Raw genomic sequence first — 21,394 nt, 5'->3', positions numbered from 1 at the left:
TTACTGAAATGGATGAAAAAAAGGCACACGTTCTGCTCCGTTTTGTACTACACGCCCATTGCATTTAGAAGGAGTGGTCTATCTTGCTTGCTATAGGATCTTTGGCGGTGACTAGTGGGTCAGTGCTGGGACCCCAGTTATTTACAATATATATTAACTATTTAGACAAAGTAATTAATCTTCAAGTTTGCTAAGCTGGGTAACAGAGTGAGCTGCGAGGAAGATGCTACGAGGCTGCAGGGTGACTTGGATGGATTGGGTGAGTGGGCAGATGCATGGCAGATGCAGTATAGTGTGGATAAATGTGAGGTTATCCACTTTGGTAGCAAGAACAAGACGCAGATTATTATCCGAATGGTGTCAGATTAGGAAAAGGTGAGGTGCAACAAGACCTAGGTGTCCTTGTACAACAGTAACTGAAAGGTACAGCAGGCAGTGAAGAAAGCTAATAGCATTATAGCCTTCATAGCTAGATGATTTGAACATAGGAGCACAGATGTCCTACTACAGTTGTACAGGCCCTGGTGAGACTGCACCTGGAGTATTTTGTGCAGTTTTGTTCTCCTAATTTGAGGAAGGACATTCTTGCTATTGAGGGAGTGCAACATAGGTTCACCAGGTTGATTCCCGGGATGGCGGGACTGACATATGATGAAAGAATGGATGGACTGGGCTTAGACGGATGAGAGGGGATCTTTTAGAAACATATAACATTCTTAAGGAATTGGACAGGCTAGATGTAGGAAAAATGTTCCCATGTTGGGGGAGTCCAGAACAGTTGAAGAATAAGGGGTAGGCCATTTAGGACTGAGACGAGGAAAAACTTTTTCAGCCAGAGTTGTGAATCTGTGGAATTCTCTGCCACAGGAGGCAGTGGAGGCCAATTCACTGGGTGCATTAAAGAGAGAGTTAGATATAGCTCTTAAGGCTAATGGAATCAACGGATATGGGGAGAAGGTACACAAAAATGCTGGAGAAACTCTGCGGGTGCAGCAGCATCTATGGAGCGAAGGAAATAGGCGATGTTTCGGGCCAAAACCCTTCTTCAGACTGATGGGGGGTGGGGGGGAGAAGGAAGGAAAAAGGGAGGAGGAGGAGCCCGAGGGCGGGGGGATGGGAGGAGACAGCTCGAGGGTTAAGTTGGCACAGGGTACTGATTCTGGATAGTACACAAAAATGCTGGCGAAACTTAGCGGGTGCAGCAGCATCTATGGAGCGAAGGAAATAGGCAACGTTTCGGGCCGAAACCCTTCTTCAGTCTGAAGAAGGGTTTCGGCCCGAAACGTTGCCTATTTCCTTCGCTCCATAGTCTGAAGAAGGGTTTCGGCCCGAAACGTTGCCCGTTTCTTTCGCTCCATAGACGCTGTTGCACCCGCCGAGTTTCTCCAGCATTTTTGTGTACCTTCGATTTTCCAGCATCTGCAGTTGCTTCTTAAAGTGGCGGAAGTGGTGGCGCTGTTGAACAGCTGCGGCTCGCCTGCAGTCCGTCTGTTTTTACTTTTTTTGTTGTTTTTTTTTGTCTTGTTTTAGTTAAATTTTAGTTTATTAGGTGTGTTATGTGTGGGGGGGGGTGGGTGAAACATGTTTTCTTGTCTCTTCCTTCGGGGGAATGCGACTCTTCTTGTCGTATCCCCCTTCTCTGCCTCCGTCTGCACTGAGGCCTAATGGCGGAGCTGGCGGCCTCCAACTGCGACCGACCTCGAGGCTCCGGAAGCAGAGCCAGCCAGGACTACGCAAGGCTGGCCGAATTCGGAGATGTGGCGGCGTTCCGGCGGCCCGACTCGGGGCTGAGACGGCGTTCCGGTGGTGGCGGCCCGACTCGGGGCTGAGACGGCGTTCCGGTGGCGGCGACCCGACTCGGGGCTGAGACGGCGTTCCGGTGGCTAAGGCGGCGTACCGGCGGCGGCGACCTGAATCCGGGGTTCGGCCGCGGGCCAGTGGACGACATCGTCGGGAGCTCGCAGGTCACAGGTTGGTGACCTGTTTTTACGGAGCTCCCACAACTACGGTTGCGTCTGCTGGACTGGAGGGCGGCAACTTCGGCAACTTCGACCACCCCGGGCCGCGGAGCTTGAACCGGCCCGTTCGCGGAGCTCGGTTGAGCCGCGGGACTGATTTACCATCACCCGGTGGGGTAACAACATCAGAGGCCTGGATCGCCTCAGCGCAGAGGGAGAATAAGGAGGGAAGAGACAGTGACTTTAAGACTTTTGCCTCCATCACAGTGAGGAGGTGCCTGGTGAACTCACTGTGGTGGATGTTAATTTGTGTTTATTGTGTGTTTTGTTATTTATTATTATATGTATGACTGCAGGCAATGAAATTTCTTTCAGACAGAAAGGTCTGAATGACAAATAAAGGAATCTAATCTAATCTAATCTAAATACTGATTCTGGATAATCAGCCATGATCATATTGAATGCCGGTGCTGGCTCAAAGGGCCGAATGGCCTACTCCTGCACCTATTTTCTATGTTTCTATGTCTCAATGAGCTAGGCGAGCTTAAAGGAGCACAGAAAATGAAGTCCCAAAGAGTTTAAGTCAGCATTGAAAATCAGACTCGAATGACATAGATGCCAAACCATAGCAATATCTAAACTATCAGAGAGATTCTTATTGTTGCTTTCTTGTTTCTCTCAGTGTTTCTGAAAATTAGAAAACAATCAATCATATTTCATTTAACATTTCGCATTATCAGCTCAGTTCAGGACCCAGGACAAAGATACAAAGATCAACTTTCATTAGTAATGGCTAATCCGGAATTTCATCAGAGTCCTACAGCACAGAAACAGGCCCTTCAGCCCAACTTGCCCACGCCGACTATGATGCTCCATCTACACTAGTCCCACACACAGCGTTTATCACATATCCTTCTGAACCTTTCCTACCCATGTGTCTGTTCAAATGTCATTTAAAAATTGTTTTAACTTCAGAAAAACGCAGTCCCTTACAAAAAAAACTCTTCCTTAGTGTAGTGAGATAAATTGGGTTCTCATGTAAGTGTCCTTTATACTGATCCGTTTCCAAATCAGTATATACCAACGCTCGCTATAAGATCTTTGGTATATACCGGAGTTAAAAAAGGGAAAGAAAAAGCTGATGATGTCAATAGAATAAAAATGAATAGTTCACAGCACAGAAATTTCTTGTTTACAAAAACAAGGTTTTTATTCATTAAATTCAACAGCTGGCTTGCTGATGCCACGAGTCAAATTCCTACACTAGAAGCCAAGTTTGTTTGGTCAGTAATAATTACAAATCCCTTTCACACATGTTAAACTAGCAAGGGAGGGGGGCAGTAGGATGTGGGAGGAAGGGGGGGTGGGGTGGAATTTGTTAACCTTGTCTCTTCAGCTTGATGGTTTTTTTGGTTTCAGTTTAATTTAAGGTAAAGGCAAACTGGCCAAGTTCCTCACTCCTGATCAGTACTTTACGACAGTGATGGGAAATCACATGTGTAGTCATAAACAAAGATAGCTGTGACGACTTTTGTTGTGAATGGGATGAAACTGTTGGTGTAAAGATGGCGGTGCCGCGCGACAGCGGCCATTGCTGTTCGTCGGTCTTTTTTTTTTTGTCCTGTTGAGTGCATAGTTTAGTTGTAGTTTATATATTGTTTCTAGCTATGAATATGTGGGGGGCGGGGGGGTGAGAAACTTTTAAATCTTATCCCTGTACGGGGACCCGACCTTTTCCCTGTCGGGTCTCCGTTGTCGTTAGGGCCCAGCACCGTGGAGCGGCCTCCAACCGGAACAACCTGGGGGCTCCAGTCGCGGAGCCTACAGACTCACCATCGTGAAGCTGGCCGACTTCGGAGTGTGGAGAGCTGTAGTGGTGCGCGGCTGCGACCCGACTTCGGAGCTTCGGAGGCTCCAGCAACAGGCCCGGTGGACGGTGACATCGGGAGTTCGAGGGTCCCTGGTGGGAGACCGCTTTTCGGAGCTCCCGCAATGGCAACTTCTCCCGCCCGAAGTGTGGGGTTGAAAACGACCCAGAGCGGGGCCTTACATCGCCCGGCGCAGCTTTCAAGGCCGCGGGACTTGCCATCGCCCACCAGGGGCTCTAACATCAAGACCCGGAGTAAGGCCTTACATCGCCCAGCGCGGCCTTAACGCCCGCGGGACTTGCCATCGCCCGCCGGTGGCTTTAACATCGGGAGAAGAATGGAAAACAGGGAAGAGACAATGACTTTGCCTTCCATCACAGTGAGGAGGAGATTGACTGTGATGGATGTTTGTGTAAATTGTGTGTCTTGGCTTTTTTCTTGTATAACTGCAGAAACCAGATTTTGTTTGAAATTCATTTGAGGTTCAAATGACAATAAACGGTATTGTATTGTATTGTAAAAAACCTTTCAAGAATAAATGTAATGTACAGACAAGTTCCTGGAGGAGTACAGGGGGTCTTTCCAACAGTAACAGCACTATTCATTTTTATGAAAAGTAATTAAAAAAATAATAATAAATTGGAGTAGGACTTGTATATTGGATTAACATTTCTAGAATATTTAAAAAATGAGAGGGTGCATGGAGAGAAGCACAATGAGATAAAGACTAGGATTGAAGCATGGAGAAGATATCAGAAAGGATGGCTAAAAGCCTTTATCGGAAAAAGAATTTTAAGAAAACCAAAAAAAGACAAAAGAAAAGGAGAGGTCTAGAGAGGAAACTGCAGAGCCTGGGTAATAGACATCTGATGAAAATGTTGAGGATGAGCAGGAAGATGAAGCTAAAGGAAGAGAAAGCTCAGATGGTTCTGGAAGTTTATGGATGGAAAGGAATAAACAAAGTGATAAGAACAGATTAATTTAGGAAATAATAACAGGATTTGGGATCCAATGAGCACCATGACAAAATGTGTAGGAAAGAACTGCAGAAGGGTCTCGACCCAAAACGTCACCCATTACTTCTCTCCAGAGATGCTGCCTGTCCCGCTGAGTTACTCCAGCATTTTGTGTCTGCCTTCGAGCACTGGGACAATCAAGAATTGGTGCAGGCAATGCAGCTTTGGATTAGTTGATAGACACAAAAAGCTGGAGTAACGCCGCGGGTCAGGCAGCAGCTCTGGATAAAAGGAATAGGTGATGTTTCGGGTTGGGACCCTTCTTCAGACAGAGTCTGGGGAAAGAGAAACGAGAGATATAGAAGGTACATAGGACAAATGAATGAAAGGTATACACAAAGCAAGGATGATCAAGGAAGTGTGGAGCCCACAACGGTCCTTTGTTGGCTGTGGGGTAGGTGATATCGAGTCATACAGATACTGAAACAAGTACAACGATTAGGGTGGGGGAGGGACGGACAGCAAAAGGATACAACGGTTTATTGAAGTTAGAGAAATTAATATTTATACCGCTGGGTTGTAAGCTGCCCCAGTGAAATATTAGGCGCCCTTCCTCCGATTTGCATTTGGCCTCACTCTGACAATGGAGGAGGCCCAGGACAGAAATGTCAGCATGGGAGTGGGAAGGGTAGTTAAAGTGTTTGGCAACAGGACGATCTATAGTTGAACTATATTAACAATAAAGAATTGGAGATGGGTCAGTAGCACAGGATTAATTAAGGCACTGAAGACCAGCCAAAAAAAAAAGAAAGGAATATCAGTACAGATTTGATGTTTTCAATCAGGAACCATACAGGTCAAACTTTGAACACCACATCCAATTCAAGTTACTAAAAGCAGACATACTGCAGTAAATGCCAGAAGATTTCTGATACGTCCAACTTATGAAAAATACATAAGAGATACCAAATGGAATAGGGAAAGTCTAGCTCTGAGCATTATTACAAACAAAACCTGCACATTTGATGAATAGGATAAAAGTCTAAAGCGCCTACAGGTAGATGGCAAATTCAGATCTTGTTATGAAAAACCTGATCATAAGGATAGTCTTCCACATAAGATGAGAGAAACAAAACTAGAATCAATGAAGAAATCAAAATGCTGTAAGTAAATCGTGTCAGAGGGCGATGGATAATAAGACAGCGGGACGTGGAGCTTACTCCTTTGTCAGCGCAATCACGGGGCCAATTGAGGTTACTCACGCTGACACAGGAGTATGCTCCACCACCAGCTGTCCTATTATCCATCGCCCGCTGACCCTCTATGATCTTTGCTCTTGAGCTGGTCCCCTCACTGTCTGGTCTACATTGAAAGACATTGAGCGGGCAATGAATGCCGTGCAGTGTCACCCAGCAAGTGCAGCAAGTGAGGCCATGTCCTGCTCCCGGCGGCAGTCAGAATTTAAGGATTTGCGGGAGCAGCTGACATGAGCGAGGCCGGCGAGCAGCAGGGGAGAGTTGTTCAGACGGAGAGCACTGCCAGAGGTGAGCGGGCCGGCAGAAGGTGTTGAGGTCCTGGCGGCTGCTCGCAGCCATCCGAGCTACTTTCCTCCCCGGCCACAATGCGGTGGCTCCGTGCCTAGAGTTCCGCTGCAAGCAGAGAGTGAGTGAGTTGCTGGCATGATCCTCGACCCCCTCCTTCTCAACGTTCCTGCCCATGCTGACCCAGGCCAGACTCCCCGCATGCGGTGAAAGGAACTCTCCCCCCCCCCTCCCCCCAGCGGCGCTGTCCTTTTACAGCCGCTTCCCACTGTAGAACCACTTCCCATCAGCTGCCAGCAATGAGGGATAAACTTGGCTATCCCTCAGTACAACAACATCGTTCTTGATGTTGCTGTACTGAGGGATAACCAAATCTATCTTTCTTGGCTAACAACCTAACCTTCGGCCTCCAAGACGCAGGTAAATTTTTGTGCCTTATTTTTGGGTGAAAAATAACGTCTTCATTGCCGGGAAATACGGTATGTTCTTGCTTCAGAAAGACATATTAATATCAATGAGTCAAAACTACTTCTAATTGAAAAAGGAGAATTGAGACCATCCATTTGGCACCAACGTAATACCTGATGGTATACCCGGTCGAGTTCTAAAAACCTGTGCGGACCAACTGGCTGGAGTTTTAACGGACATTTTCAACCTGTCACTACTGAGGTATGAGGTCCCCACCTGCTTTAAAAGGGCATCAATTATACCAGTGCCCAAGAAGAGCAAGGTGACGTGCCTCAATGACCACCGACCTGTGGCACTAACGCCGGTGGTGATGAAGTGCTTCGAGAGGTTGATCATGGCGCAAATCAACTCCTACCTCGACAAAAACCTGGACCCACTGCAGTTTGCTTACCGCCACAGCAGATCAACGGTGGATGCGATCTCGCTGGCCCGCCACTCCACTCTGGACCACTTGGACAACAAAAACTCATATGTCAGGCTGTTATTCATTGATTACAGCTCGGCATTTAATACTATCATCCCCTCCAAGCTGGTTACCAAACTCGCAGAACTGGGTCTCTGCGCATCCCTCTGCAATTGGATCCTCGACTTCCTAGATGCAGGAAGTTTCCGATGTTGGGGAAGTCCAGAACAAGGGGTCACAGTTTAAGGATAAGGGGGAAATCTTTTAGGACCGAGATGAGGAAAACATTTTTCACACAGAGAGTGATGAATCTCAGGAATTCTCTGTCACAGAAGGTAGTTGAGGCCAGTTTATTGGCTATATTTAAGAGGGAGTTAGATGTGGCCCTTGTGGCTAAAGGGATCAGGGGGTATGGAGAGAAGGCAGGTACAAGATACTGAGTTGGATGATCAGCCATGATCATATTGAATGGCGGTGCAAGCTCGAAGGGCCGAATGGCCTACTCCTGCACCTATTTTCTATGTTTCTATGTTTCCTCATCCACAGACCACAGTCTGTTCGTATTGGTGGAAATGTGTCAGACTCGATAACAATCAACACGGGAGCACCTCAAGGCTGCGTGCTCAACCCCCTGCTGTACTCACTCTATACTCATGACTGCGTAGCCGGTCATAGTGCGAACTCCATCATCAAGTTCGCTGACGACACCACTGTTGTGGGACGTAGCACTGATGGGGATGAGTTCGAGTATAGAAGAGAGATTGAGCAACTGTCCATATGGTGCCAGCACAATAACCTGGCCCTCAACACCAGCAAAACCAAGGAACTGATTGTGGACTTTGGAAGGAGTAGGATGGGGACCCACAGTCCCGTTTATATCAACGGGTCAATGGTTGAAAGGGTCAAGAGCTTCAAATTCCTGGGCGTGCACATCTCTGAAGATCTTTCCTGGTTCGAGAACACTGATGCAATTATCAAGAAAGCACATCAGCGCCTCTACTTCCTGAGAAGATTACGGAGAGTCGGTTAGTCAAGGAGGACTCTCTCTAACTTCTACAGGTGCACAGTAGAGCATGTTGACCGGTTGCATCGTGGCTTGGTTCGGCAACTTGAGCGCCCTGGAGAGGAAGAGACTACAAAAAGTAGTAAACACTGCCCAGTCCATCATCGGCTCTGACCTTCCTTCCATCGAGGGGATTTATCGAAGTCGCTGCCTCAAAAAGGCTGGCAGTATCATCAAAGACCCACACCATCCTGGCCACACACTCATCTCCCTGCTACCTTCAGGTAGAAGGTACAGGAGCCTGAAGACTGCAACGACCAGGTTCAGGAATAGCTACTTCCCCACAGCCATCAGGCTATTAAACCTGGCTCGGACAAAACTTTAATATACATTATAAACATTAATAACCCATTATTTGTTATTTGCACTTTATCAGTTTATTTATTCATGTGTTTTGTAGTCAATGCCTATTATGTTCTGTGCTGAAGCAAAGCAAGAATTTCATTGTCCTATCAGGGACACATGACAATAAACTTGAACTTGAACTATTTTCCCAATGGGGATAGAAGCTGGGTTTCAGGCAACTTCGGGCAGTTGGAATTGCTAGTCTTCCTTATAACCTTCTTCTTATGCAGAAATGTGGCCTTAAGGTTTCAAAAAATCTGATCAAAGTTTCAAACTGAGGACCCAGGAGAGTCAGTGGGTGCAGAATAGAGTTTATTATGGAGCCCAAAGATACTAGCACTGGTCTTTGTGATATTTAGTTTGATAAAAATTTAACCAGTAAAATCTGACTACAAGGAACTGTAGAAGCTGTTTAGTTTAGAGATATAACATGGGACAATTAATGTGAAACTTGACTTGAAACAGGTCCTTCGGCCAACCAAATCCATGCTGACCAACCATAACCTCGCACACTAGTTCTATCTACACTAGTGAGAATTTATAGAAGTCAATTAACCTAGAAACTTGTACGTATAGAAGTCAATTGACCTACAAATTTGTACGTCTTTGGAATGTGGGGGGGAACCAGATCACCCAGAGAAAACTCACTCGGTCATAGGGAGAACGTGCAAACACCATACAGACAGCACCCGTAGTCAAGATCGAATCCGGGTCTCTGGCGCTGTAGGGCAGCTACTCTGCCTGATGCTGGTTTACAAAACAAAAGACACATGTCGCTGGGGGAACTCAGGGGATCAGGCAGCATCTCTGGAGAATATGGATAGGTGAGGACAAGAAATGTCACCTATCCATGTTCTCCAGAGATGCTCCCTCACCCACTGTTAATCCAGCAATGTGTCATTTTTTTGAACATGGGTCAAATGGTCTGACAATTTAGAGGGAACAGAAGGGTATGGAGAAGTGCCATTGAAGTCAAACTTGGTGATGTCACCCTACAATAGAATTTGACAACATGTTTCTGAATGTAATGCCGAACAGAATGTAGATGACAAACCAGAAGAGCCAAGGACAAATCCTTGGGGACATAACTGGTGTTAGAATGGTTTTGAAAATCCACACTTTTATCGCATCTCGACTTGACTGCAGCAAAGCCTGCCTGGCCAGCTTGCTTCTTTCTGGCCTCCATATGTTCAAAATCTACATCCAAATTCCTTCATGCTCTTTAAAAATATATACATTTCAAAAATATCACAATAACCACCATGGAATTTAACTGCCTCACTTCCAGTAAATGTAGCCCATGCTCTGCAACTCCCTCCTTAAACCTCTCCTCCTTAATTCTTAGAACCCGTCTCCGTCTGAACTACTGGCCATCTGTCCTTATAGTCCAATTTGTGGAATTTTCAAATTCTGTTCATAAAGCTTCTTGGGACATTTAGCTGTTTTATGAATTCAAGTTGCTGTTTGTTGACTCCATCAACACCAATTCCTTTAAAAAGTTGGCATGAAATTAAAACCTTAAATCCTGCTCCAACAGTAAATTCACTCTGGCATAAAAACCTATTTGTTTCTCAACAATTGTGTCCAACAATACACAAGCTTGGTTCCTCTTCCCACAATTTCCTTTACATGCTCTAATGATAAGACACTTAATTTTTTTCCAAATATCATCCTTGCTGGCTCTGAATGAAGAACCCTCCATAAACCTAATTAATTCTGGTCTAATGACTTCCAAATATCTGGTCTAATGACTTGCAAAGTAGCAAATTTAACACATTAAATCACATCGAAAGCTTACTATCCTTGAAATTTCCCCCAGATTTGCACCCCCTACTTCTCACACCTAATCCCAACTGAAATTCGATTAATCTGTTGGCTTCATCTCTCAGAACTGTTGGTTAGACATTGTCTCTCTGGACCTGTTACCGTTCTCTTTTGTTTCATCCTTGGAATTTTTCCTGGAACATTACAGGAGCTGCTCAAAATGCAAGCTGTTACTTCATTACAATGATTGGAAATTAAGATCTAATCTGTCATTATAACAGGATGAACAATTATCCAATGCTCGAGATATAAACTTCCTGTGATTTGTTGTCGGTGACAGGGTGCAAAGTTTCGCGCTGTTTTTGTATTTATACATTTTCAAGCAATTAATTAATTGTGTAAATTCAAATAGTTGGATTGTCGAGGCACATCGAAGTGGAAAGTGTTATACATATAAAAAAGCAAATGACACTACACTAAACCTGGATAAAAACATCAGATTGAATTTATGTTGCTGAAAGGGTCAGTGTTGTTCTTGAGTGATAAAAGAGATCTCTATTTGCAGAGGCTGACACCAACTCTCGGGCATCTTTCCTGCATTCCTCAGATCAAGGCTCCATTGACAAACAGGGGGGGAGGGGGGGGGGGGGGTGGGGGGGGGGGGGGGGGGGGGGGGGGGGGGAGGGAGGGCTCAGGAAATAATATATTATTTGAATAAGTACATTATAACCTATCATATTAGTAATTAATTGCTGCTAATGATTAAGACATATCATTTACCCCCTTTGGACTCATCATTTATATCATTACCATTCAGTTTTTGTTTTTGGACAAGTATCTTAAATGTTTCTTTATTACACCTGCCTTTTGCTTGTGAGCCCTTTTGTTCACCCCTCCACTCCCCTTTTTCCTGAGAGCATAACTTTCCCATTATTTTACCCTCAATCCTATTTTACCCTGGTAGCACATCTTTTGTTCATCCCAATGTGTATGAAGGAACTGCAGACGTTGGTTTCAACCGAAGATAGACGCAAAATACTGGAGTGACTTAGACTTAGGCAGCAACTGTGAAGAGAAAAATGGGTGACATTTCGGGTCGAGACCCTTCTTCAGACAGACGTCGGGGGGGGGGGGGGAGGGAGATAAACAGATAAGGAAGCGTGAAGGTGTGAAAACAGGGCAAAGGGAATAGGGATCAAGGAAAATGTCGAATAGATCATTGTTATCTGGGAGAAAGCATACAGAGATAAAATGTAGTCGAAGACAGTAAGACTGGTCGGAAAACTGGGAAGGGGGAGGGATGGAGAGAGATGGAAAATAAGGGTTACTTGAAATTAGAGAAGTTCCTACTGTTGGGGTGTAAGCTGCCCAAGCGAGATATGAGGTGCTGTTCCTCCAATTTGCACTGGGCCTCACTCTGACAATGGAGGAGGCCCAAGACAGAAAGGTCAGTGTGGGAATGGGAGGGGGAGTTAAAGTGTTCAGCAAACGGGAGATCAGGTAGGTTCAGGCAGTCTGAGCGGAAGTGTTCAGCGAAATGATCGCCGAGCCTGCACTTAGTCACGCTGATATACAGGAGTCCACACCTGGAATGCTGGAGTAGCTCAGTATCTCTGGATAAAAGAAGGGTCTCGACCCAAAATGTCACGGATTCCTTCTATCCAGAGATGCTGCCTGGCCCGCTGATTTACTCCAGCATTTTGTATCTGTCCACAACATTTCTTGTTCCGATGAAAGACAATCAGCCTGAAACTTTAACAGTTTTTCTGCCTGACATAATGAATCTTTTTAGTTTGAGTTTTAATATTGTTGTATGCAAATACATATCCTAATGATAGGAAAACACTAAATGCTGGAGTAATTCAGCGAGTCAGGTGGCATCTGTGGAGGGAATGGACAGATTACTTTTTTTGAGTTAGGACCCTTCTTCACCCGAAACGTCCATTCCCTCGACAGATGCTGGCCGACTCATTGGGTTACTCCAGCACTTTGGGTTTTGGTTTAGATTCCTGCGTCTGCAGTTTCTTGTGTCTCTTCTAAAGATGGAAATGGCTTACTAATGGAGGATTTGAAGGTTCATTTTTTGCCATTTCTTAAGATGAGCACTGAAATGGAATGTTAAACAACTCATGTGCCTCATCATTTTAGAGTTGGCATATCTCGGGCTGCATCACCCTGAGTCCAGTCCAGAAACTGAACTCACTGTCATGGAGGCACACACACCATGCTTACAATATACCAGCTTCCAGTCACCGGTGAAGCAGAATCGACCAATCAATCTACCAACACGTCAAAGGTATTTTAACAATAACTCTTTCCAGAAGGCAGAGATATTTTAAAAATATTTAAACAGATTATGGAAACATAGAAAGTAGGTGCAGGAGTAGGCCATTCGGCCCTTTGAGCCAGCAATGCCATTCAATATGATCAAAGCTGATCATCTAGAATCGGTACCCTGTTCCTGCTTTTTCCCCCCATATCCATTGATTCCGCTAGCCCTAAGAGCTATGTTATTTTGCTTCAAATTCAAAGCACAGAAAAATACAAAAAAATAATTTGAACTATTAAAACAAATACACACTTGCTTTATCTTTTTCAACAGTAAGCAGCTCTTGCGTCCCAACTGTTCACTGATGCTCCATAGCATGAAACCAAGGGCTGGTGTGCATCTAGATCCCCTTTTAAAGAGACACTGTTGGAATTAATGGTGGTGTGGACAATCAGATGTGCTGACGCCCAACTTTAAAGACATCTAAGACTTCTTGCTCTTGGTACATGTCTTCAATGTCCTAAGACATGACACCTGAAAACCATCTCTAGAACTCCCAGCTATCAGTAAGTATATATAAACCCATTGCTAAGGTTGAGGTTCATTATTGTCACGTGTAACAAGGTACATTGAAAAGCTTTGCTTTGCATGCTATCCAATCGGATCAGATAATTCTATCCACAAATACAATCTTGTCAAACTCAAGTACAACGGGTAGTCAAACTGGAAGATACAGAGTGCAGAATATAGTTCTCAGCATTGTAGCGCAATAGTTTTAGTTTTTTAGTTTTAGAGATACTGCGCAGAAACAGACCCTTCAGCTCGAGTCTGCGCCGACCAGCGATCCCCGCACATTAACACTATCCTACACACACTAGGGACAATTTACACATACACCAAGCCAATTTATCTACAAACCTGTGCGTCTTTGGAGTGGGGGAGGAAACCGAAGGTCTTGGAGAAAACCCACGCGGTCATGGGGAAAACATACAAACTGCATACAGACAGCACCCGTAGTCGGGATCGAACCCGGGACTCCGGCGTTATAAGCGCTGTAAGCCAGCAACTCTACCGCTGCACCACCGTGCAGCCCGAGTTCCTCGGACACCTGATACAAGCGAGTCAATGCTGCCTGATCCGCTGAGTTACTCCAGCATATTGTGTCTATATTTGGTAAGGCAACTTGTTACCATGTAGAAAATAAGCATTAGATCAAAAACTGAGTATTGAATATTCTCAGTATTGAAATCTGCACAATTCAGTATTTTTAAAATTGCATAGCAGTTTTCAAAATCTTACTGTCATTTGATATTTCATTCCTTTGCTCTGAACACTATCCCTTTCCTCTTGATTGTTTTTGACCAATTCTTGTTTAAATCATTCATCACTTTAGCTGCATTTAATGTTAAGTCACTGTATAGTCTAGTTCACGTGAAAATATTTTAATATTGTGTTCCCCTGCATCCCCAGTACAATTGAGAGTTTGTACCCCTATTTACTACAGCAATGTTGTTTATGCTGGTGAGTGAGTGTCTGTTCAGTGCTGGTGATAACAAGAGGGGAACTAATTTGTCAAAGATAATAACATTAACAAAATGATCTTTTTTTTTTCTGATATCTCCAGTGTCATTTATGAAGGAAAGGGACAGGTTACGAGTCTCCCCCAGGGTGTCACGTAGGTGTTTCAACAGCATGAACAGCTGAAGGTTTATCCTCAGAGTATTGTAAACCTGTGAAATAACCCATCAGCGAAAACATAAAAGTCTGATTTTTGAGTTTCACTTCTAGATATACCAGATGTCAAACATCTATTGTAGGAAAATTATCTGGATCACGATGCACTGATAAATTCCTTGTTCTCCTCACATTAAGCACAATAAAGTTGCTAATAAACCTAAAAATAATTATATGAATGGTCTCCAACATGCCACTTTCTATCATTTAATTACCATTTGTAACTTTCACCAGCTATTCCAACCAAAGTTTGTTTTGGTTTAGGTTACTCTCCAAGCAGCTTCTGAAAATGGACTAAATAAATTACTTGTGAGTTTGCTCAGGCATTTGGACAGGTGCATAAACACAAAATGCTGGCGTAACTCAATGAGACAGGCAGCATCTCTTGAGAGAAACGGAATGAGTGATGTTTTGGGTCGAGACCCTTCTTCAGACTGAGAGTCAGGGGAGAGAGAGACATAGAGATATGGAAGGGTAAGGTGTGGAAACGAGACCACATCATATATAAACAGCATCATTAGTGAAAATGGCCAGATAATCTACTTTCATAAGGTTCAAGCAGGCATAAGCACTGGTCAAAACCGCGGATATAATTCTTAACCTTTTTCAAAATGGTATTATCAAATCTTTTGCATCTACCTTATCAATTTGACATCTGAACAGCAATCTCAGTACTCCAATGAAATGTGATGAAAATTTTGTGGGAATTGAAACAATTACTCTGTCACAGAGATGATCCATTGGTGAAACGTAACCTGTGCATCAGCAGGTAACCAAAGGTCTTATTTATGTATAATATAGTAGCAATTGTAAAACAATTCTACTGCTGCCATTTTAGTAACATTTTTAATTTGAAGAATATGCACAGTACAATACCCAAATTAAATAGTTAAAAGGAAAACGAGTAATCCCTGGCAAACACCTACTAACAAACAGTCGTCAGTATTTGCCTCTGATCATAAGGAACATTCAAGGATATTTTGTCATTAATCAGAGGGCTGTCAACATTTTTTTTATCGGAGAAATCAATTAAATTAAAAATAATATCAATGTCTTAAATCCCACATCCCATGATCCCTGTGCCAAGTTCAAGCTGGTGAATACGAGCGAGATTTTGACTGCAGAATCCCTAGCTGATCAGCTGCGACAACTTCATATTCTTCCACTAGACTTCTCTGTCACGACAAGTCTGGCATCAATCAGAGTGCAAACAGGATATTTGCCAGAAATAGAAAGAGTCATTTCAGGACTTCCACGTTTGCTCACCCACACACAGAAATCATGGTTCCACTATCACCTACATAGGGAAACATTGACAGTTCTACGTGGTAAAATTTCAGCAGTTCCACAGTACCTGGCCATTTATTTCTTTATTGATGTCTTTATCATTTACTGACTTCTGGCCACCTATCTTAAATCATTACCTTTTTGGTTCAGTAAAGATCAAACTGCTGTTCACCCACTCTATATATTAAAGCCTATATCTATATTAAAGATATACCAAAATCCCTCTAAAATGTTCCATCCCAAACGTACAGTGATGTTTTTCTTGACATTTTAGTTGTAAAGATATTTATGTGTGAAGATAATTATATTAACGTCTCCACCCATATCTCAACTTGTTTGTGCAAAAGGACTTGATAACTTTATGCCAATTAAGAATGGTAGAACAAAGACCTCAAAGTACAGGACCTCCCTCATTTATAGAACGTTGGCAGTGAAGACACACAATAAACCAAGTCATAAAGTGACATAATGGGAACAACTACGCCAATAAATGTGTAAATGATAAAATATTTCATGGTATGGCGAAATGTTCATCAATGAGGCCTAGTTTACAATCCAGCAGTATGAACTTCAAGTAACCCTTGCTTTCCCTCCCTCCATCCCTCCCCCACCCTAGTTCTCCAACTAGTTTCACTGTCCTGATTAATTTTACTGATTGTATGCCTTCTTGTCACCTTCCCCTCAGTTATCAATAACCTCACCCTTCCATATCTCTAGACTTCCTCTCCCCTGACTCAGTCTGAAGAAGGGTCTCGATACAAAACATCACCCATTACTTCTCTCCAGGTATGCTGCCTGTCCCGCTGAGTTACTTCAGCATTTTGCGTCTATTAAAGGTGTTCAACAAGCAGTTTTAAAATAGAATGAAATAAAACCTGTACAGACACTGCTGAGGTTATATGTCTGGACCATTGCCAAGAGATATTTAAGAATTCTGGCAGCACATCATCCAACAAAGCACAACTGCCATTAAATATTTGTCTTATCTCCCATCATATAATTTTCTAGATCTCAGCAAATGGCCATCATGTGATTCCAAATCTTATATGCTGTACTGTTGCCTTAAACAGGACCTTCGGCCACCGAGTCCACGTAGACAAACTGATCGCCCATTGACGCTAGTGCTATGTTACACACACGCAGGGAGATTTAGAGGCCAATTAACCTACATGTCTTTTGAGATGTGGAAGGAAACCCCACATCACAGTCACAAGGAGAATGTGCAAATCCACACAGATAGTCCCAGAGATGGGGATCGAACCTGTCTCTCTGGCACGATTACAAATACTGCAGGATATTCAACATACAAAACAATGCAGGGAAATTTGGTCCCTGCATTGAGATAAAAGCTTGCAAAAGAAAGTTAAAACAGAATTACAGTAACCAATACCCTCACATTTAATGTAGTCCAACTTCCTTGGTGGGCTACAGTGACAACTTATTGGCAAACAAACTATCCACTTGTAAAATTCCACTCACATCATCATTATAAGGTGCATTGGGTGTTTAAAAGCATGGGTCAAAGAGTACCAAGAATGAAAAGTTTCGATAATTTAACTAACCCCACGCATACAATGACCAAGCCTCAACTTCAAGAGGTAAGTCAACAATGTATTGAAGTACAATTTGGAATCTCATTGGCTCTGATCATTACTTTTGTCATTGATTATGTCTTAATATAACCGTCAACAAAACATGAGAGTTGTACTTGCCTCCAACATAAGCTCATCTTTGGTTTTTATTGGATGGGGCTTTTTCTTTTCTCCTGGTTCCTGGTCGTCATCTTCAGCCTCAGATATAATGGCCAATAATAACGAGGAAGAGGAAGACGAGGTAGAATCTGAATCGCTGTGTAAAATACAATTCAAATTGAACATCACAATACCAAGAACCCCAACAAATATTTACAATTTATCAAATATTATTGCATGCGGAACTATTGGTGCTACTTCACTTTAGCATAACCCACAATGAAAATCCCATTGAATTATAATAAATACAGGAACTGCACTGAATGGCATATTATTGTTTTTTAGCACCAAAATTAGAGCAAGTCAGTGAAAAATTAAAACAATTCAGCTTTAGCTTGGAATTGGCAGTAGCAATTATTGCAGATTTACAGAAAAACTAATATTAAAAAACCAGGCTTCAAAAATTGAAACGTTGCCCTTCCTATCATTCAGAAAAATGTACCTTTCCTGTATGCTGCGTCTATCTCAAACAGAAGAGCACGAAAGTCAAGGTAACAGAATGGACATTTACAGTGTCTACTTAAGACAAAGGTGTATTATTAGTTTGATGTCAGATTCATTGTCTTAGAGATGAGGTGAGGTGTTGGGACAAGTAACGGACATTATAGAAAAATAAACTTATCAGTACATGTGGACACCATTTGCCATTTGGTAGGAAAATGGTGCCAAAGAACTGGCAATCTACAAATGTTTTCACTGTGTAAAATAAAATTAGAAAAAAATGGATGCAAACAAACCTGAGGTCAATGGAGGGAATTTTCTAGACATCATAAAACTATTAAAATACAATTACACTCAGTTCTTTTGATATATTAGGAAGAGCTGATGATTGGAAGATGTGCTTTTGGACTTCTAAAATGTATCTGACTAAGATACCCATGAAAGCCACATACAAAATTGAAGTTGGGGGTAAATTAACAGCAGAAACCTGGATACTAAAGGACCCATGGAACAGAAGGCAGAGTACCAATGAAAATGTGCTTATTAGATTGGTAGAATGTATACAGTAATGACCCTCAGAAAAGAAGATGGGACTGTTCTTTGTAATATAACAAAATATGAATTTTATCACAGATGGGATGACCAGTGGTTAATGTGACAATTCAGTTCATGCAAAGGAATGCAAAGTGACGCATTTTGGAAGGAAACATGAAGAGAGCTAATGCAATTTAAAATGTAATAATTCCAAGACAAATGCAAGAAGATTACCCTTGCAATTCAGACATGTAGGTCACTGAAGGATGCCAGCATGAAATGAATATTGTCCTTGTCATGCTGGATCTGTCAGTGAATAATACAAATAAGTCTACATTCATATTGTATCACAAATAAATCCAGAGAAACTCAGCGGGCCAGGCAACATATGGGGAGGGATTGGACAAGTGAAGTTTTCGGTCCTTTTCACCTTTAACCTCTATCACTTATTCTCCCCACCCGCCAACCCCTCACCTGTATCACCTATTATTTGCCAGGCTTTGTCCTGCCCCCACCTCTCTTTTCCAACTTTCTCTGCCCGGCCCCCACCCCCCAATATCAGTCTGAAGGTCCAGATCTGCAAAGTCACCAGCCATATTTCCCTAGATGCTGACTGACCCGCTAAGTTTCTCCAGCACATTGTGTTTTGCTCAAGAATCCAGCCACTGCAGTCTGCTTAGATTAGAAGCAGTTCCACTATCACGTGATTGTTGTGTTCCTAAGAGACCTTGTGTTACAGAAAAGCGCGTCAATGGGAAAAGGGGGTTAGGGACTAGAGAAGTTTAAGATTGCAATAACAACATTTCTATTACCTGCAGCTATAAGCCACATTATTTAATAGAGTACAATTGCACTAACGACAAATAGAAAGATCACTTGTCAATTTTAATAGCCTCCCACTGTGAAAGTAGCAATTATGTTCATAAGAGACAATGGTGTCTGATTAATGCAGTGGTGCAACATGGAAACAGGTTTCTTTCAAGACGGTTTTGTTTTCTACTTGTCATTTTCCATAGTAACTTTTAAGTGGATCTCTAGTTCCCCATCACAATCCTCAATTAGGTCCACATAATAAATAGTGCTTCTTAATTCATCAATCGTGTTAAATCCAACATGAATAGTGGACACGCATGTTATAAAAGAACTGCCGGTATGTTTGCCTTGCCAGCCACAATGGTATTCAATATGAAGGAGTGTGGGTTCACGAATTGAATAGGGGAGTAAGTGGCAATCAGCACGAGGGTTTCTAACCTGTATTTGGTACAAGGTAATGAAACTTCATTGGGTCCGGATATTGCAGAATTCCAACCGACTATTTCATTGTGTTACCTTCTCTAATTCGTCAAGTCAAAATATCTGTAGGGATCTACACTGTGTTGAGGCTGGCTCTTTGGAAAAGTTATCTAATGAGTCCCACTCCTCTGTTTTGCCACAGCCGTGTAATTATTGCCATTCAAGTCATCTCAAAGGTAAACACAAAATGCTGGAGTAACTCAGCGGGGCAGGCAGCATCTCTGGAGAAGAAATGGGTGACGTTTCGGGTCAAGACCCTACTTCAGACACAAGTAATCTTAAATTCGGTTTAAAAATACTATCTAATGCTGCAATTTCTTCCAATTTATCTTTAATCTCCAATCCAAAAATGTCATCTTCTCTCGTCCCTTGATATAGTTGAGACAGGCAAAGTTTAAAATAAATGTTCGGGGTAAGTTTTGTTTTCCTTTTTTGTTTCAGAGCGTGGTGGATACCATGGACCAACTGCCAGGGGTGGTGGTGGTGGACGTAGTGGCATTTAAGAGGCTTTTAGATAGATAGACAGATAGATGCATGGAATGGAGACATATGGATCCATGTGCAGGTAGATAAGATTGCTTATAGTGTTCAGCACAGATATTGTAGGCCAAACAAGAGTTCTGTAACATCCTCTCTTGCTGCTCACCCTCTGTGATTCCTCCTGCTCTCCGATCACGTTTTAACCCAGATATGCTACTACAGCCAATTTTTTGCATATCTTTCATCCATTTGTTCAATATCTCTAGACATCATCTATAACTCTCGTTTCCCTTTCCCTTGACTCTCAGTCTGAAGGAATCTCAACCCGAAACATCACCCAGTCCTTTTATCCAGAGATGTTGTCTGACCCGCTGAGTTACTCCAGCCTTTTGTGTCTATCTTCGGTTTGAAGCATCATCTGCAGTTCCTTCCTACACTCTGTTCTATTCTAATATACACCTGCAATTTTCATCCACACTTCATGCCAGTAAATCTCTGCAGCATCTACTCAATCTCCAACACTGTATTTGTGAAATGCAGTGCTAATAATCACATTCTAGCTGAGGGCAAATTAATGATTCGCAAATGTTTATCCTTTTTCTATAACATATTCAATGACGTATTTATAAAGAAAAAGACTTAGTGTTTTTCAAAAGCCTGGGGAGCTCCAGAAACTTAGTCTAATGATGTAGGAATGCCAAAATATTTTCAAGGCAAGATGATGCGATACATAAAATGAATATGCAGGGGATGGGAATGTGATTCAATGGTACCACCACCATTGTCAGAGGTGGCCAAGTCTTAAATAAGTAACTACCACTACCAAGCATATTTTGTGGTATTAAGAAAACCAACACATTGATAAAAATCTATTCGTTTCATCTATACAAACCAATGTCATCTTTTCAACCATTATGTCAAGACAGTTTGGAAGTCATTGTTACACAATCACCATGCTATATGGAGTGCATTCACAGTGGATCGAGCAGCTCTAAAGTCTTGAGGGCAAGTAGCAGAAAAATTGTATTCCACCACAATTTGTAACAACATGGCTTATTACAATCAAGCTGGCGAAACCAGCGAAAACTAAAAGATATTTGTTTTAAAGACCAAACATTTTCCGAGACCTTTTATGTGTGACCCAAGACGAAATTTTTTACCAATTTGGGGGTACATGCAACAATAATGATGCTACGTATTTAATATTCATGTCAATCTCCGTCAGCCACAAAAGATCCA

General features: G+C 42.7%; 1 protein-coding gene across 1 annotated transcript in view; it reads right to left on the bottom strand.

The window, feature by feature from the left end:
• naf1 (nuclear assembly factor 1 ribonucleoprotein) overlaps positions 1–21,394 on the bottom strand; it is a 160,879-nt gene that overhangs the window by 132,373 nt on the left and 7,112 nt on the right. The window contains exon 3 of the mRNA XM_033018250.1: positions 17,369–17,504. Coding sequence (XP_032874141.1) covers positions 17,369–17,504 — 136 coding nt within the window. The remainder of the gene's footprint in view (positions 1–17,368; positions 17,505–21,394) is intronic.

Source organism: Amblyraja radiata, chromosome 1, assembly GCF_010909765.2.
Source record: "Amblyraja radiata isolate CabotCenter1 chromosome 1, sAmbRad1.1.pri, whole genome shotgun sequence".
In the NCBI taxonomy this organism is placed as follows: domain Eukaryota; kingdom Metazoa; phylum Chordata; class Chondrichthyes; order Rajiformes; family Rajidae; genus Amblyraja; species Amblyraja radiata.
This window is presented reverse-complemented; position numbering and strand designations above follow the sequence as displayed.